Raw genomic sequence first — 20,108 nt, 5'->3', positions numbered from 1 at the left:
AATAGCTCAGAGGCTGAGCCAGGACAATTGTGAGTTCACAGCCAGCTCAGCATTGTGAGGCACTAAGCAACTCAGTGAGACCCTGTCTCTAACTAATACTCAAAATAGTGCTGGGGATGTCACTCAGTGGTCGAGTGCCCCTGAGTTCAATTCCAGTAACAAAAAAGAATTCACCTTTTCTGTCTAAAGCTTTGTCTAAATAAGAGTTACAATCATGTTGGAGAAACTGAGAAATAATATTTAGTCTGTATACTAGTCTCTAAAGTAGAAAGTATTCATTCTGGGTTGGAGGGTAACGAGGTAATCTGTTGGAGTGCTGAAATCAGTGGAATTTCTTTCTTTTACTACACATGTTTTTAAAAATCATGTATTTGTGTTAGTCTAATATAAAAAAAATTTACAAACACATAATTAACCCTTTGAGAATATATAGTTCACTGTTGGATTGGATTAAATGCAAGAGAAATGACTACTGATTAGAGCAATTACTGCAATGTGAAATACACAGATGCTGGTTTGATTTTCAGTTACATGTAATACTTTTCAAAAGTGCTATGAAATAGACAAATACAATTTGGCCAAAAATAAGAAAGAAAAGAAAAACAGTGAAATATTGATTGATACATGTTACAATAGGAAGGAACCTCAAAAACACTATACTGTATGAAAGAAGAAAGACAGCACAAAACAGTTGTGTAAAATATCCAGACAAGGAAACTGTTACAGGCTTATAGGTACAGTAGAAATTTACATAATGTACATGAGGATATATTTATCCTGAGGAAAAGGTTTTAGAGTTATATCATGGTGATTCTTGCATAGTAGCTGTACACGCATGTTACAATGTTATAGAATAAGTAGTTAAAATACAGGAGCACATATTTGATGAATACACAAACACATAGTCCCACATGCATTAGCACAAACATACTGAATCTAAGAGATCTGAAATATAACAAAATGTCTTTGATGTCCTTAGAAATAGCTAGAGAGCTCCTTTCTCTGAACCCACTTAACCCAGTTGACCTCCATATCCACACCTCACAGTGGCTGCAGAATCTGCTCCCAGGACAGTGAGCCTTGGAGCTCCCCTCCTGTACTTACACATGGTGCATCCACCGCACCCCTGGATTGGGCACCTGTGCTTCTTCAGGTTCAGGAGGCCAAGAAACAGGTAGCACCTGATTCCTTTTTCATTTTCTACTGTGTCTACTCCCTGTCACCCAATAGATGGAATTTCATATCATCTCAAGTTTTCGGTTCGCTTCCTGCCTTCTTCTAGTCTCATTTCTGTACCCTGTTCCAGACAGTCTCAAATTGTGCTCATTACAGAGACTGAGGACAGCTGTGTCTGAGATGGACATTCCTCTGCACAAAATGAGTTCCTGCACAAGAGGGTGTCACAGGTTCAAGTGAGTGTTCAGGCAGGGAAGACAAAGAAGTGCTGTTAGTGTAGGCTGAAGAGGAGCCCAAAGGCTTTCACCACCTCTAGCCTTCCTTGTCATTTTACCTGACACAAAACTCCTCTTGCCTTGAAGATGCACAGGCAGAGCATGTCAGCTGCATATGCATACCTGTTGCATGCTTGTGAAGTCAATGAAGTTTGTCTTGAGACTCTGCCTACACTTTCTGACTGATTGGGATTTCTTATTCCTTTTTCCACTTTACCTTAGTTTCTGGGGTTGGGAAGGTAGGAATCAGTCGTTTGTCTTACACCCAAATTAATATCCAAATGATTAATCTCTCAAGGTACTTGGCATTTCCCCTTAGTTTAATCTCTTTCAAATAATGGTAGGAATCAAACATAAAATGGGCTTCATTTCAGTGTCAGGGTAGAAAGTGCTCACCTTTATACTATTTCTGCAACATTATTCTGTTCTCATAAATTTGAAGGCAGCAGATGTTTCAGATAGATGCATGATTTTTTGCATTTCTTCTTTCTATTTCAAGTACAAAAGATGAAAATTTCACTTTGTCAGGAATCCAATCCTACCCTCAAACAGCTCTCCTCTTCCACCTACTGAAGAGGAAGTTCAAAGAACATTCTAAATAGTTTTTTTAAATATGTCCTCATGTTTGTATATCATTGATTCCAAAATATGCACTTCTAGTTTATGATGCAATACAGAATGTGCTCTGGGTTTTATAACAACTTTAACCTGTAGAGTACTACCAGTGGGAATTAGTGGAATGCCACCTAGAAGCATACAAGGAAAATGACAAGAATATATTTAATATTAAATAATCAAAGTATGTGCCAATTAAGGTTCCCATATTTATGTTTTCACATAAATTTTTGTTTTCTTTTTGTAATTGGTGTCTAATTATATACAAATAGTAGGTTTCACTATGGTGTATTTCTACACGTACATAACATACTGTGGTAAATTTTACTTCCTAGTACCTCTCCTTTCCCTGTACTCATCCCTCTGATCATCTTCTTCTCTACTAGTCTGTCTTATTTTGTTGTAACATCTTTTTCTCTTTGTTGTTTCTCTCCTGTATCCACATATGAGAGATAACATTTCACCCTTGATTTTGAGTCTACATTATTTCACTCAACATTATGCTCTCTAGTTCCATCCATTTTCCTTTAAATGACATAATTTTGTTCTTCTTTATAACTGAATAAAACTCTATTGTGTATATACACCATATTTTCTTCATCTGTTCATGTGTTGATAGATATCTAGGCTGGTTCCATAACTTGGCTATTTTGATTGTGCTTCTACAAGAACAGGATTACATGTATCTGTGTAGTATTTGACAATTTCTTAGTGACAGTGGGATAATAGGATGTCAGATGTTAATCAGGTATAATTAAAGCAGGTTATTTTAGATATGTAACTCATATCTGAGATAAGAAGAAGTCATAGATCTTATCTAGGAAGTTAAATAATGGTCCTGAATCAATAATAAATATCAAAGTATCTGCATATTTTTGGTGCAAGAGTAAGATGAAGCGAATACTTTAGGTTTCTAATGAATTGTCAGAAATTAATAATTATGCTTAACTAAAGACCTTCATGGTGTCTTGGAGACCAATTTCTTTAGGTCTTTGTCCTCTCAAATAAAATAATAATCTATTGCACATTTTGTATTGACAGTTATACTTTTTTTTTCTAAAAATGTGCTTTGTTACATTCCATTTCTCATTTAAGGAAATGAAATAGAAGAAAATATTTAATCATTCAAAATTCTGCCTAGTTTTTCTTTTTTAATTTATTTTTTAGTTGTAGTTGGACACAGTATCTTTATTTTAAAATGTTTTAATATGGTGCTGAGGATGGAACCCAGGGTCTCAGCATGCTAGGTGAGCACTCTACTGCTGAACTACAATTCCAGCCCTTCCTAGTTTTTCTTATATATGAAAAAGAACCATGGCATTATTCTTAACAACATTAAAACTAAAATAAGGAACTTTAATTTTACAAAGTAAATACAATATTCAGTCAAGTATTCTTTCATTCAAATGTTTGTCAAGTTCAGACAGAAAGGCAAGAGGAGATGATGAAAAGTGAATAAAATAGGTAAAGGAAGGAAGGTAATGTTTGTTGGGGCTTCTTTCCTATTAGAGTCAATGCTGCTAATAACTTTGAACATACATAAGTAATCTTGCATTAAAAATATATCTGTAGAGTAGATCCTCAGGAGTAAAAGTTAAATATATCAGTATCTGGAAAGAAAGCACAGAAAAAAACAAATAAACAAAAATACATATGAAAATACAGAACTAAAGATGAAAAGAAAGAGTGATGATGCCCAAAGAGATGGGTGAACTCAGAAAGTCATGGACAGACAGAGAGGAAGGGGCTGGAAATGAGAGGGAGGGGGAGCAGGGGAGTATCCTTGGAAAGACAAAGTCTTAATTTTGGATTTTTGTGGAGTTTTTATTTCTTTTTTTTATATAATTACAGACTTTCTTTGGCTGCCATTTCTCAGTGTATAACATAGTACATTAGAATTAGTTAAAAGTAGTATCTTAGAGCTTTACTAGTCCAAAATAATCTCTACCTCTGAGAAACTTTTTCATGTTAGGGAATTGTATAACATTATAAAGATATACTTTAGTGTGCATTCATGTGTAAGTTTTTAAAAATTACTTTTTAGAATTACTAATACTAATGATACTCATTAGTGATACTTATTGTGATATTTCTATACATTAATATACATTGACTATTGATCATGTCCATCTGCTTTTCTACCCTCTCCCCTCATCCTTCTGCTTTCTTCCCTTTGCCTCCTTATCAATCTCTAATAATTTCTCTCCTGTTTTCAGCTTTTTCTGCTCATGTTTCTACATGTGAGAGAAAATATGCTCTACTTGTCTGCGTGCCTTGTTTTGTTTAACATGCTGCTCACTTGTTCCCATTCATTTTACTACAAATGATAGGATATCATTCTGCCTTATGGCTGAATCACAATCCCTGGCATAAAGACCACATTCCCTTTATCCATTCAGCTGTTGATGGGCCCATAGAATGATTGCATGTCTTATCTATTGTAAATAGTTTGTGAACAGTATTGATGTAAATGTGGGTCTGCTAGTATCTCTTACTACATTTCTTAAGGATATATACCTAGGATTTGAATAAATGGATCATAACAAAGTTCCATTTTTAGTTTTTTGATGAAGCTCTATACTCTTCCATTGCAGCTGTATTAACTCACATTCCAAGCAATAGTGTGCTGCTTTCCCCCCACACACATTCTTCAAAGCATCTATTATTTTCTATCTTATTGTTGTTGTTGTTTTGGTGGCAGTCATTCTACCTGGGGTGAGACAGAATGTCATTTTATCTTTGACTTCCATTTCGCTGATGGCTAACTATATACACATACACATACATACATAAACACACGCTTTGTTACATTCCATTTCTCAATTAAGAAAATTAAATACAAGAAAATATTTAATCATTCAAAATTCTGCCTGGTTTATCTTTTGTTTTAAATTCATTTTTTAGTTGTAGTTGGAAACAGTATCTTTATTTTAAATATTTTTTAAGGGCTGGGGATGTGGCTCAAGCGGTAGCACGCTCACCTGGCATGCGTGCGGCCCAGGTTCGATCCTCAGCACCACATACAAAAAAAAACCCAAAGATGTTGTGTCTGCCGAAAACTAAAAAAAATAAATAAATATTAAAAAATTCTCTCTCTCTCTCTTTAAAAAAAATATATATATATATATTTTTTTTAATGTGGTGCTGAGGATCGAACCCAGGGCCTCATACGTGCTAGGTGAGCACTCTATATAATTTGTACCAGGGATTGAACTCAGGGTCACATGACCACTTAATCATATTGCCAGCCCTATTTTGTATTGGATTTAGAGACAGGGCCTCAGTGAGTTGCTTAGCATCTCACTTTTGCTCAGGCTGGATTTGAACTCCTGATCCTCCTGCCTCAGGATCCTGAGCCTCAGGGATTACAGGTGTGCACCACTTTACAAGGATTTTTTTCATATAATTATTTACTGGCTGTTTTTATTTCTTAAGAGAAGTGTCTATGAATGTCATTTGCCTATTTTAATTGAAATGCTTATTTTATTGATGTTTGTGTTCTTAATATGTTGTAGAAATTAATTCTCTGTCAGATACATTCTTGCCAAAGATTTACCCCCATCTTTAAGTAGTCTCTTCAGTTTATTAATTATTCTCTTCATTGTGCTTCAGAAGCTTTTAAATTTGATGTAATCCCACTTGTCAATTAACCAGTACATAAAAATATAACATTGTACATATGAATGGAACACCAAGTAATGTTTGATAGATGTATATGTTCTGTAATGATTACATCAGGTGAAACATTTACCTCCTCAAGCCTCATCTTTTCTGTGTGGAGAAAACTCAGAATCTTTTAGATGGGAGCTTTTTGCTGTCTTTGCTCTTACTTCCACTTTGAGTGAAAACATTTAACCTTGACCTTTTGAATTTAGTTTATTTCTTTTTTTGACTTTCATTATTTTATATTCTTTTTATTTTTGCATCCTCAATGGTAGCAGAGACCCTGTTGTTTAACAAACATTTGTTCAGATCAAATAAATGGAAGAAATAGTCATTTGCTCATCTGAGTCATACTTCCCTGTGATAAGTCTTTCAACATATGGATCTAAATAAAACCTTGCTTAGGGGAAGGGAGGAGGAGAAGGAAAGAAGGTTCTGAGAAGGAGATTGAGCAACTAATGTTGCATGCATGGACGATTAGAGCATTAAAAAAATCCCATTATGTACAATTATAATACACTAATAATTTTTTTAAAAAAATTTGCCTAGATTCTGACAAGATCAAGCACAATATAATTTTATATAATTTTAGCTAAAATGGGCCTCAGGGAGACTAAATTCCACTTCAGTGAAGAGAAAGAATCCATCAGGTGTCTCATCAGGATATTTAGCTTCAGTGATCGGCAGTGAAGGGGTAGTCCTGCAAATTAGCCTGGTCAGCCAGGACACAGATCCTCCAGTTTCTGTTGAAGCTGAGTAAGGTCGCCATCTCCTCATCACTCAATTTGAAGTCAAAGACCTGAAAGTACTCGAGAATACGTTCTGGGGTCACAGACTTGGGGATCACCCCACCACATTCCTCTGGATATGGAACCAGATCAGAACCTGGGTTGGGGATTTTTTGTGCCTTGCAGCAATCTCCTTGATCTTAGGGTCCTCCAGTAGTGAAGGGTCTGCTGGTTTGGCCCCAGGTCTATCTGGAAAGCCCAGGGGGCTTTAGGCTGTGACCATGATGCCCTTAGAGTGGCAGTATTGAATCAGTTTCCCCTGGGTGAGGTATGGGTGACACTCCACCTGGTTAGTCACTGGTTCATATTTGAGTCCAGGCTTATTCAAGATCTTTTCAATCTGGAAGTGGTTGAAGTTGGAAACACCAAGAGCTTTCACCAACCCCTCATCCACCAGCTCCTCCATGACCTCCCAGGCATCCAAGAATGTTTCTTTACTGATGAGGTTGTTGCCTTTATCATCTTTGGAGAATAAGTCCTTCCCAGACTGAAATCCCTGGGGCCAATGAATAAGGTAGACATCCAGATAGTCCAGTTTTAGATCTTTGAGGGTCTTCCTTCACAAGCTTCCTCTCAAAGAAGGTGCACCACAACTTGCTCACAATAAAGAGATCCTCCCGCTTCACCACCTTCTCTTTGATCTTCTCTTGGATGGCTTCTCCCACCTCATTCTCATTCTGATAGACGTAGGCACAGTCTATGTGGGGATATCCTGCATCAATGGCCACCTTTATGGCTTCTTTGACTTTGTTTGGGGGAGACTTCCAGATGCCCAGATCCAACATGGGCATCTTGGCTTTGGTGCTGAGCTCCCGAAGGTGGCCATGGTTGGTGCAGAAATGGCTTTGAGAGAGCAAATCAATGTCTGGTGTCGAATTTGGTTTATTTCACTTAGCATTATGTTCTGCAGTTCCACCCTTTTGTTACCATTGGGATGTCCAGTAAAAGTACAGGTCCTCAGTGTCTTGTACAAAGAATTGAGTGAAACACATGGAAGTAATATGTAGAAAGGAATGGCCCAAGCAAGAGAGAGAGGCTCAAGGCTCCAACGTTTGGTAATTAGGGTCACGTATCCTGAAGTGTGGAGTGGTCTCTTCCTATATGGTTGTTATTGAAGAACTAACTATATTTTCCCATTGGTTATCTTATGATATATGATTAGAATAATTTCCAATTTCCTCCCACCATTGGTTAGGTTAGAAAAGCTAATTAGAATACTGCACACTTTACTTCCATTGGTCATTTTAAAATATGAACTTGTGGGGGGCAATTGTCATGGTCATAATTCCTAGTTGGTGGGAATTGTCATGGTGATGTCCTCAGTGGTGGGAGTTTTCATGGTAATGAGATTTATTGTAAATAGGGATCAAACACTGTAAGTATTCTGACAGTGGAATTAGTCAGGGGAGCATTCCCCCAGTGAGCAAACTCCCAGAGGGTAACTGGAGCCCTGATTCCCACAATCAGAATGCCCAGCCTCCTCCCTCTGAGGCAAGAAGACAACTAGGCAGACACCATCTGGTTTCTTTAGCAAAGTCCTTGGAGAGAAGGGGCTCTATGTTTGTACTAACCTGGACCTTATGTCAGTTAGCTAGCCCTTGGGTTAAAGAAATACTAATTAGAATATAGTCATGGTAACAGGAGGTATGTGTTCTTTGAGTTAACAAACTACCAGGCTGGGAGGAACAGACACTTCACTTCTGCGCTTCTCATTTATACTTCACTTCACTCTCTCTACTCCATCCTGTCTGTCTACTTACTCTTCTGTATCTTTGACGGTTCTTTTTTTGTGCCTTCTCCACAGGTCTCCGGACAAGGGTGTTCCTTTTAAGACACCTTTCCTTCTTTTGTCTAATATTTTGTCACCACCATCCTGATATCCCTGAGCTCCTACCTAACTCTTTTCCCAACAAGTACCATAATTTCATTCTTTATGGTTGAATAAAACTCCATTGTGCATGTGTATCACATTTTCTTTATTCATTAATCTGTTGAATGGCACCTGGGATGGTTCCATAACTTTGCAGTTGTAAGTTGTATTGCTATAAACATTGATGTGCCTGTATCATATAGCATGCTGATTTAAAGTCTTCTGGATAAATACTAAGGAATGTGATAGCTGGGTTATATGGTGATTTTATTCCTAATCTTTGAATAATTTCCATACAGATCTTCAAAGTCATTGTAGTAATTTGTATCCCCATCAACAATGTATGAGTGTATCTTTTCCCCCACATCCTTAGCAGTATTTATTATTACTTATATTATTGAATATTTTTCTTCTAACTAAATGTTGAACCACGATACAAAGAAAAGACCACCATTTGATTTTTGCTTTAAATCAAATTAAAGCAAGCTTGTATTTGTGTACATAAAAGCTGGCCAGCAACTGTCTCTCCTGAAAACCCCGGGCTAGAGACCAGCACACCAGCTCCCCAGGAAAAAGGTTTTATAGCACAAAAAGTTGCAAAAGAGTGGTGTCTTGAGAACTTGCAGCTAAAAAGATTTTGACAAGCATAATATAAAGGCAGATAGTAGGTTAATGATCTACATGGAATGATATTTCAAGGTAGGGAGTAAATTCAGATCCCAACATTAGAATTTCTGAGGGGACACTGAGGTTTCAGAGAGGGTTGTTATCTGGTCAGGGAGAGCCAGGCATGGGTGAGTTCAAGGCATGGGCAGGAAATCCAAAAAGTTAAGAAATCTCAGTAATTTATATTAAAACAGAAATTAATTTTTCATGACTTCGTGATGAGATGGTTCCCAATCTTAAAATGGAATTAGGCTGGGTTCATCATAAAACAAAATGTGTACAAGTGTGTGTGAAGAATAAATGATCAGAACTATAGTTGAAGGTCAGCATTAGTGTGGACACCTGCATGTACATCTTATTTTTTTCTGAAATTTATCAGTTTTAATTTATGTAAAATAAATGTACAATTCCTAGGAATATAGTAAAAGTGTAACAGGGGTCACTTGATGCTTTGACTCTATCCCTTGTTGCTTTGAAAGTTACATGCTTTTTTTCTTTTTCCCAACCTTCTTCTCTCCTATCTTCTCCTGAGGAATGATGTCTTATTTGGCTCACAGTTCTGAAGTTGAGATGTGCAAGATCAGGCAGCTGCCTCTAGTGAGGTCCTTCTTGCTCTGTGGACTGTCTCCATGTGAGATAGAACAAGCTTTCTACCTTGGGTCTCTCTCCCTGTTATTATAATGCAGTCATGGAAGCCCCACCCTCATGAACTGGTCTACCTACCTCCAAAAAGCCCCACTGCATAATACTATATAGCTTTGAGAATTAACTTCAACCTGAGTTAAGAAGATTACAAATACTCAGACCATCACTGACAGTTTCCCCAAGTATGAAATCCTTGGGTCTGGTGTTATCCTCTAAAATTTGTCAAAGTGTTGCTTCAGTGACACTTCCATTTTCTTAATGATAGATAATCATCTTCTGGAGCAATACATGACTGACCAACTCTATTCCTACCCAATTAGAACAGTAGAGCTTACAAGTCTAATGAAGAACTTCTTTATCAGGGGTGATTATTTTGTAATTTATATATTTCACATTTTTAATTTTAGTAAAATGAGTTATTTCAGTTTGTAATTTAAGAAGCAGTAGCTGCAGTTAATTTTAATAAATAAATCATTTCCATCTTTTCCAGATATATAGCAAACAGACTCTTTTACTCAGGAGAGAAAATGAGGCATAAATGGGACAAGTTGAATAGAATATTTTTGAAAAGTCAAGAGAGTTTTTGATAGTGTAACAGAATGTGTGACTCAAAATCTTGTTTTATGTAATAATAAATTACGAATATTGAAAGCAGTTGAAACCCAGGAGTTTGAAGGGATGTAAGTGTGGGAAGCCATCTGTGATTTACATGAGGGTCTTCTCCAGGAATGGTGGCCAGGGAGATTTGGGTTTGGTACTGTGAACTATCCAACTACCCGTGGCCCTCCCAATAGATTGCCCAACGCACGTGACTTCTATCTCTGCTCCGCTAGGAAGTTCCTCCATAGTAGCTCAGGAGATGGGTGTAACCCGTTGGGAACTGGACAGCCTACGTTTAACCTTTTTTGATGAAGAACATTCTATGGAAGGCCTTTGCTATTTCCTAATATAAATAAAGCAGGCCCGGGCTCCATTTGTCATAGTATAGGAGCTCGATCTGTATGATTGTATTGCCCGTCCTGCCCCCTCTCTTGAAATTATTTTCTGTGTTCTGTGATATTTTGCTGTTTTATTTCTCTTAGCTTTTATTTATCACCCAGCCCATTCCACCAAGGGGAACCCCTTTTCCACCACCTGAGCTGGAAGAGGGCGAGATATAAATAGCAAAGAAGCCCAGAAAGCCTAAATTCACATTGGTAAAGCTGAGGCAGGCGCTGTAGGTTCAGCTGTGAAATTGGTGTTGGCTGGCTGAAGCTGAGGCAGCAATGCACATCAAAGCACAGCTAGGAGGTTCTGTTCTACCTGTCTCTCCCATGCACCTGCTTTCTCTGAGCCCCACTATAGCCATGTCCTGCAGTTCAAGTTAGCTCTATGCTTTCTGAAACTTTCTTTCTGCTTTAGTTCTTAAATTCTCATGTGATTTTGAAGTTAGCCATACTTCATTGTTTTACAATGATCGTTTGTTTTAGGATCCATAACATTATTTAGATATGTATTACCTATACTTCCTTCATTTTTTTCTGTTTTTATTTCTTTTAGGTGGATGTTTGATCCTATGAAAAAGTGTATTGTTTTATCATTTCTTTTTAAAGAAAACTCTATTCTAAAGACCTAAGAATTATACTCAAAACCAGTTTTTAAGTTCTGAAATTAAAAGTCACCTTAGTAGTGAAAAACGAACCAGATAGATGATTGTAGAAGACATTTTAATGTAAAAGAAGCAGCCATGTCTACCGCCTTTCCACATTGGATCATGAGGTGCAACCTCTATTTTTAATGGAACATCAGTACATCTTTAGATAAATTGAACCTCTGGTCTTGCTTCTGTTACCCATTCATCTTTGTTCATTCACAATGAAATTGTTGTAACCCAATTCCTTGAGCTGCTGAACACATCAACTGGTCAAATAAGAAGACTGTGGCTTTATCTAGTTACAGGAAAGGACTTCTCTCTTTGATGACTCTGTGTCTTAGATTGGGAAGAAATTTGATAAACATACACAGACATAGATAAAAAGTTATGTGTTTTAAACTATAATGAATTTGGTCTAAATCAAAATGAATGGTAATTTATTCAAACCTTTGGGCCAATAAAGACAAAGATTACATAAAAAAATAATTTATTGGTGCAATTAAATTAAGTTCATTGCAAAGAAATAACAAATTATTAAGTGAAGTTAGCCAATCCCCCCTCTAAACAAATGCCAAATATTTTCTCTGATATAAGGAGGCTGACTCAGAATGAGATAGGGTGGGAGAGCATGGGAGGAATAGATGAATTCTAGGTAGGGAAGAGGGGTGGGAGGGAAAGGGTGGAGGCAGGGAATTAGCAAGGATGATTGCATGTGATGGACACCATTATCCAAAGTACATGTATGAAGACATGAATTGGGTGTCAACCTACTTTATATACAAACAGAGATATAAAAAATTGTGGTATATATGTGTAATAAGAATTGTAATGCAAAAACAAAACAAAACAAAGTATATGTAAAAAGACATGAATTGGTGTGAACATACTTTATATAAAAAAATATGAAAAATTGTGGTATATATGTGTAATAAGAATCGTAATGCATCCTGCTGTTGTGTATTTAAAAAAAATAGAATCAATTAAATTAAAAAAGAAAAAAAATTAAGGACAAGGCTGGGGATGTGACTTGCTGTAAAGTGTTTACCTGTCAAGTGTGAAGCCATAGGTTTAATGCCCAGCACTGGGGCGGGGTGGGTGGCCAATGAGGGAAATAAGGATATGTGTAATAATTTGATTGCAAGAGTATGCTTTACTTCATTGTTTATTAGTTAACTAGATTAGGAAACATACCTACAATGAATTATTCTCAACCATTAAAAATAATATGGAGAAAATTTTAAGAAATAGTAAATTAGAAAACACTACCAATTAAAATACATTGATAGATTAAATTTAACACATAAGACACAATTACATACAAATTACAAGTTAAGACAAAGGGCGAAAATGAAAACTACAAATAAATAACAAGATGTTCCCTAAGCCCAGCAAACAAGAATTCCATTCCCCTTTACCTGCTTTGACCTTGGAGAATATAATGAGTCACTGACTATCATAATACAGAGTTGGCTAAAAAGTACCTCAGGGGAGATTTTTAAAAAGAGGTTATGATAATGAAATAAAGACCTGCTTTTTAATAATTAATACTATATCTACCATGTGCCAATTTTTTTTTTTTGGCCTGTATATTGAAAAGATCTACCCTGAACATTTTAAACTATTTTAAACCAGTACTTTTTTTGTTTTGCCATTCTTAATTCCTGTAATTATATGAAAATTAATTTGCAGATATTAAGGTGCAAACTCTTAAATGAAAAGATTACAATTTTCCCCTCATAAATGTACCTGAAATTATCACATTTATCAACTACCAAATATTTTTTCTCAAAATTAAAAGTTTCCTTAATCTGCTTTGTAGTTAGTATCACTAGAAAGAATGACTATTCTTATTTCTATCATTAAATATTTGTTTCTCTATTTTTGAATTCCTATTAATTAAAACTTTGACAGAATTTACTCTTTGTTTTAAATGTCTCCGTATCTACATAAATAATGTTTTAGACATATCTCCATGCTGTTTGTAAATCAATTCTGTTTTTCTTGCTGTTTTCCCTGTGTGAATATACTGGAATCCATCTTTATGTCTGCCTCTCATATTAGCCAAGCTTACACAACTAGGAATGAGAATAGCTTGGGAAAGAAGATAGTAAATGTGGATTTATGGCTGAGTCACTGAGCAACTTGATGGACAAGTAAGATTCAGTCCCAGGAACTATATAGAACCCCAGTCCTGGAAGAAGATTACTGATTGTTAAAAGATTTCACTGATGGAACTGAGAAAATATTTTTGACTTTGTATTTAATCTTGTTTTTAAATTTATTTTCTTTCCAGTTTCCCAATCTGGGCTTGAAATCACAATACTCCAACCTTAGACTCCTACCAGGCCTCACTGGAAAAAATATTCATTTGGAAATGAACACCCCTGCAGGGAATTGATTCAGGTGTTCAAAGATTGGGAATAGCTATTCCATTCTTACTGGGGAGTTTTTTACTCATTACTAAACTGTAGGACTCCCTTCAGAGGAATAGTGAGCAGAAGGCTACAAACAAGTACTTAAAGGTCCAGTGTAAGGGCCTGAAGAAATATTTGGTAGGAAAAAAAAAAAAAACAGAAACTTATTTCCTGTGGTGAAGGGATAGTACTGACCTACATTTAACATCTAATGCAATAACACAGCTCCAGAAATATATAAGCACTTAGTCCAGATATGGGTGTTATGCTCAGATCAGGGCCCTGGCAGAGAAAACCTAGAAGTCCAAAGTGTGGGAACAATGGAATGTTGCTCATGAAAGAATTACCCCAGCAGTCTCCCTACCTTAGAAGAGCAAGAATCTCACGCTGCTCAAAGAAGCTTCAGTCAACAGAAGACACTTTTGTTCGCACCTGACTTCCTCTCCAAGAGGATAAGTGAAGTCCCAGTGACACCCCTGGGTCATGCTAGGCCTGACAAATGAAGAAAAAGCCTGCACACCAAATAAACTGAAAGAAATAGCTTTCATGATTTGATAGGTTCCATGGGAGTACTCTTAGAATTGGATTTTTAAAGAATAATCTTGTTGAGATAGAATTACCATACCATAAAACTCACTTATAAATGTGTATAAGTTGAAAGTGGTATATTCACACAGCTATGAACAAACATGAGAATCTTATTTTAGAATGCTTTCATGTCCCACCAAGAAAAATCCACACCATTTTGGCAGACATGCCTAATGTGGTTCATTTACAATGAGGTTTTATATGGTGTCCTGTACTGATACATGCTGCAATGGGGATGAATACTAAAGTCACTATGCTTGCTTGCAGGTTCTTTTTCCTATTATTAGTGGTGTAGAAAGACTGAAAAGATAATTTTTCCATAATAAAGGAATGTTCTTGTATGGACTTCAGGGAAATAATTCACAACATTGGCTGATTAGTAAAATTTAAGATTTCTGCATTGCCTCAAATCTACAGATGTATCTGGAAACTGGAACAATTTATAGCTATAAACTATATTCCTTGAAGTTTAAACTATATTATAAGGTCAGTGTATTGTCAATTTAAAGTACATGTAATGAATTTCTGGGCATTAAGCCTTTTCCTGGGAACCTACATAATAACTCCTGAGTCTTTTCAAAGCCTTTTTAATCTCTTTATTTCTTAATGTATAAATGGCTGGATTAAGAAGAGGTGTAAAAACAGAATAAAACACAGCAAGAAATTTGTCCAACCAGGTGATATTGAGTGGCCACACATAAATGAAGATACAGGGCACAAAAAATATCACCACAACTGTGATGTGGGCACTGCAGGTGGACAGGGCTTTAGATGCACCAGTTTTAGATCTCTGGCAAACACTGAGAAGAATATATGTGTAGGATATCAGCAAGAGGATAAAGCAGGTTACAGCCACAAACCCACAGTCAACATTCATTAAAATGTCTAAATTATAGGAATCCATGCAGGCCAGCTTGATCACCAGAGGCATATCACAGAAGAAGCTGTCTATTTCTCTGGGGCCACAGAAAGGCAACTGCACTATCACAGCCAGGTGACTCATGGCATGCACAAAGCCAGTAGTCCAGGAAGAAACCACCAGCCCAGTGCACCTTTGCAGGCTCATAATGGTGGAGTAATGAAGTGGTTTGCAGATGGCCACATAGCGGTCATAGGCCATGGACACCAGAAGCACCATCTCACTTGCTGCAATGAAATGGGCAAAGAAGATTTGGCACATGCAACCTGCAAAGGAAATGGTTTTGTTCTCTCTGAGAAAATCGGTGATCATCTTAGGAGTGGTGACTGAGGAAAGCCACATATCAACAAAGGACAGGTTGGCCAAAAAGAAGTACATGGGGGAATGGAGATGAGGGTCAGTGATGATTAAGGTCACAATGACAATATTTCCAGATACAATGATCACATAAAGCAACAAAAATATCATGAAGAGTAAGACCTGCATGCTCCATGAGTGGCCAAGTCCCAGAAGCACAAATTCTGAAACTGTGGACTGATTTCCTCCATCCATTTTATTGAGTATGCCCTCTAAAATAACCTGGAGAAAGTAGATTAGCAGTTAGTGGGAGGAGAAAGGAGACTAAATGTTTAGAATTTGATATTCACATTGAAATTCTTCATATCTAACATTAAAAAGTATGATTGCGAGGAGAAAACTTGGTTAAATATGAATAGCATCATATCTCCAAAAGAATATTTGCCTAGAAAGCTCTCTCACAAGAAAGGAGTGAGGAAAGCAGAGAAGCAAGGTGAAATGCTAAACAATGATTGTGGTTTCACCTGGTATTGTGTTTATGTACACTACTAAGTGGAAAAAAAAAAACCTGAGCCTGAGACTCACAATCATCACATTTTATATAAAAAAAATTAAGTCATGTTGGGAAGATAATGGAGAAGTGATATTGCAATCCAGTACAAATGATTTGACATACTCTTGCTGTTTCTATGTCCTATGTTTAATGATTTCAAGTCCTGATAAACCGTCATTTTAAAAGATTATAAAATTAAAATTTTACTTCTCTTTCTAAAACAAATCTTGAGCCAACCTTCATGGGAGAAGCTGAATTGAGGGTCATATAATAAAACTTTGGCATATGATTTGGATGCAAAACTAGGCATAAAATTTACCAGAATTTAAAATTTATCAGAAGATAGAATGTATTTTGTAAAGTGAATGGGTTAGGAAAAAAATATGTTCACTATAGAGTCCCATAGAAGTGAATGAACTAAAGTGGATGGGAACTCAAACTCAGATTCAAATATAATGAGCTCTGAAAGTTCTAGATATCTTAAAGTTAGCAAAAAAGCTCATTTGCCTTAAATTGTATCAGTGGGTGCTAGAAAATCATAGGCTTTGAAACATTAGTTTCTTGACCATCAAAAATACAATACTCTCTCTGTCTTCTGTTTTTTCTCTCTCCCTCTCTTTATGTATCCATCTCTCTATATATGTATATGTACATATATACATATATTATGTTTATATATACATATAATAGTTACAACAATTTTATTGCTTTCTACATAAATATATATACATATATGTATGCATGTATATGTGTGTATATATGTGTGTGTGTATATATATATATATATATATATATATATATATATATTTATAAATTGGGACTAAATTGCATTTGCATACATGTGGAAGTAAATTGCACCTTTGGAATATTAGTACTGAATGAATGTAAAATTAAACCTTCAGTAGCAAACACCAATATTGCTTAGCTTGATCTCTTAGCAAACGACAACACTTCTCAAGCTGGACAATACTTCTCAAGCTCTTAGCAAATGACAATACTTCCCTCGGGGGAAATAACCCATTTTATGCTCAAGCTGGATAGTGGGACCATAATTTCCCTCCGCCATGATTATTTCTTGGCATTGTTTTTCTCACCTTTTTCTAGCCTTTAAAATGTCAAGTTTGGACCTAGGAGAGCAGGTGAGTAACAAAATCCATTACCTTAGTGTGACTATTTTTCCCTTTCCTTTTACTGAGGACACAGAAGTACAAATTAAAAAGAGAAAAATTGCTAAATCAAACAAAAATTTGCTAGGGAAAAGGAGATATATGATAATAGTCTCATAACTTGCAAATAGATGTTATATTCTGTCATAGAGATTTACCAAATTTCTAAGGAAAATAAATCAATATTACAACTAATTGATTTATGCCCATTGCAAAATTACAACAAATTGAACTTTTAACTAAAATTTAGTTTCTTTTTACAGAATATTTTCTGGGTTAAATTTTCAAAAGATATTTCTATACCCCCTGGAATAAATTACATAGACAGTAGTGTCACAAATACTACTGCAAATATGTTTGAGGTAGAAATTTACTAAAAGATATCTATGCATATTCGAGAGAAACAACTGACCCATAAAAACTCATTTAGCTACTTAAAAATAAATTTTGTAACTATTATTTTTGAATAATTACACACAACAGATTTATTGCTTAATATTTGCATTTTTGCATGCATATATAGGACTTAGACGATTTAATTAATTCTGTGATATCTACAGATGAAATATGTAGTTATATTCTATAGTTCATAATTATACTCTTTATTCTTAGGCTCTTAGTTTAATCATATTTTGTAATAACCAGGTTTATAACGTTTCTGTGTGTTTACTTTTTTGTTTATGCTAAGAGCTATCATCATATTCTATGTATTTTTTGATAATAAAAATAATTTTATCCTCTTAAAAGTCAGGGACTACTTGAAAAAGTTTTACTAGAACCTGTTCATGTTGATTCATGGGGAAATGATTATGGTCTTCCTATCTGGATCTGAGAGCATCGCTGAGGAAAGGCATATTACAGTTATGTTTACTCTTGTTAACTCCATAGAAATTCTACTAGGAACAGGTAGGAGGAGAAAATTTGTGGATTCTCTTTTGAAATTTTTCGGAAGCTAATGAAGCCATTCTTCCCAATAGGTGTAGCAAGGATATTTAAAATAAAGACATGAAAATATTTTAAGAATTATCTTAAAGAAAATTAAAGAAATGAGATGACTTACTAAACACACTTTTCTCTTAGAGCAGATTCTGTCTTCTGAAGTGTGCTTGTGTTACATCCATTTATGGGTGGAGATAGTGTCTGCAGAGGTGCTCTCCCTCAGCATGTCCTATATTCACCACCTGAAGCCATCCCTTGGGGGAAATTAACCCATTTTATGCTCAGAACACAAGTATGGAAATAATTACCTGGATAACTCTTCAGGTCTTTTCTATAAGAGTGATACCAAGTGTTGCATCCTCTTGAAGTCAGAAAAGGGAGATAAGTAAAACATATTGCAAATCAGCCCAATGTTAAAAATCAGTGAGTATTTTAAACTTTATTCATTGGGACAATAAGCACAATAAGTACCACATTTAATTCAATTTTATTTCCAATTGCCAAAGAGGTCATATGCTGAAAGGTGTGATAGACAGTGCCGTAACACATGTCAAGTTTGTCTGAATTGATAGGGAATCTTGGTCAAATGACCTGATGTAATTCAGTTTATTCTGTGATTACATGAGATGCTGACTGTTACATCTTGTATGTCAAGTTATTAAGCTGTTTTCAGGTTTTCAAAAAGGACTTTGATGTGAGTTCTAAATATATTTATTTTAACTTCTTAAATTTAAAACCAAATTTTTTATAGTACATTGATATATGAGACAGGGCTCATATTTAAGATGTACAATTTGATGAGTGTGGATACATACATACAGCTGTAAAAAGACCACCACCATCTAAATAGTGACATGTGCGTTAGCCCCCAAAGCTCAGTGTTCTTAGATAATCTCCTTTCAGTCCTTCCACATATCCTCCCTCCACAAACAACCATCAGTCTACACTCTATCATGTGTTAGGGTTTCATGTTAAAAAACTGGAGAGCATGCAATCCTTTTAAAAATTTTCTTGGTTGGGTGCTATGACACATGCCTATAATCTCAGTGGCTCATGAGGCTAATATAGGAGGATTGTGAGTTCAAAGCTAGTTTCAGCAAAATTGAGGCCCTAGACAACTTACTGAGACCCTGTCTCTAAATAAAATACGAAGTAGGACTGGGGATGTGGCTCAGTGGTTGAGTGCCCCAGGTTCAATCCTTGGTAACTTCCCCCCCAATTTTTCTATTTTATTAATCATAATTATTTTTATATTCATCATGCTATTTATATCAATAGAACATTCCTTTTCATTGCCAAATATTTCGTTGTACTTAAAAGCTATAATTGTGTTCACATTCATGTCCTGAGGCACATTTGTGTTGTTTCCAGTTTCAGACTATTACAAATAAAACCTTCTTTGCTTATCTGTGTACAACTATGAGTGACTTGAATACTTTCAAAGTTAATTTGACTTGTTTTATGGCCAAGAATATTATCTAACTTGGCAAGTGTTTGTGCATTTCAAAATGGTGTATTCTGAAAAAGCAGCACTCTTTGGTTGTTAGTGGGACTGCAAATTAGAACAACCACCTTGGAAAACAGTATGGAAATTCCTCTAAAGACTACAAATGAAACCACCACATGACCCAGTTGTTGCAATCTTAATATTTATCCCACACCTAAAATCAGCATACTATAGTGATATAGATTCTTCATGTTTACAGCAGTAAAATTCCCACTAACCAAGTCATGGAAACAGTCCAGGTGCCTGTCCAATAAATGGATTTTAAAATGTGGTGTGTATATATATATATATATATATATATATATATATATATATATATACATACATACATACACACACACTCACAATGGGGTTTTACTTAATTATAAAGAATAATAAAATTATGCCATTTACA

The 20,108-nt window shown here is 35.7% G+C and overlaps 1 protein-coding gene and 1 pseudogene across 1 annotated transcript; both read right to left on the bottom strand.

The window, feature by feature from the left end:
• Window positions 1–6,402: 6,402 nt before the first annotated feature.
• Window positions 6,403–7,308, bottom strand: LOC143393921 (aldo-keto reductase family 1 member B10 pseudogene; annotated as a pseudogene).
• A 7,557-nt stretch (window positions 7,309–14,865) lies between these two features.
• Window positions 14,866–15,807, bottom strand: LOC143393920 (olfactory receptor 4K3-like). The gene has a single exon (XM_076848421.2). The coding sequence runs from the start codon at window positions 15,802–15,804 to the stop codon at window positions 14,866–14,868; it is 939 nt and encodes a 312-aa protein (XP_076704536.2). The 5' UTR covers window positions 15,805–15,807.
• Between the last annotated feature and the right edge of the window lie 4,301 nt (window positions 15,808–20,108).

This window comes from Callospermophilus lateralis, chromosome 3, assembly GCF_048772815.1.
Source record: "Callospermophilus lateralis isolate mCalLat2 chromosome 3, mCalLat2.hap1, whole genome shotgun sequence".
Classification (NCBI taxonomy): domain Eukaryota; kingdom Metazoa; phylum Chordata; class Mammalia; order Rodentia; family Sciuridae; genus Callospermophilus; species Callospermophilus lateralis.
This window is presented reverse-complemented; position numbering and strand designations above follow the sequence as displayed.

Excerpts from the sequence above, each read along its gene's own strand:
- LOC143393920 (XM_076848421.2), bottom strand. The coding sequence starts at position 15,804 with ATGGATGGAGGAAATCAGTCCACAGTTTCAGAATTTGTGCTTCTGGGA.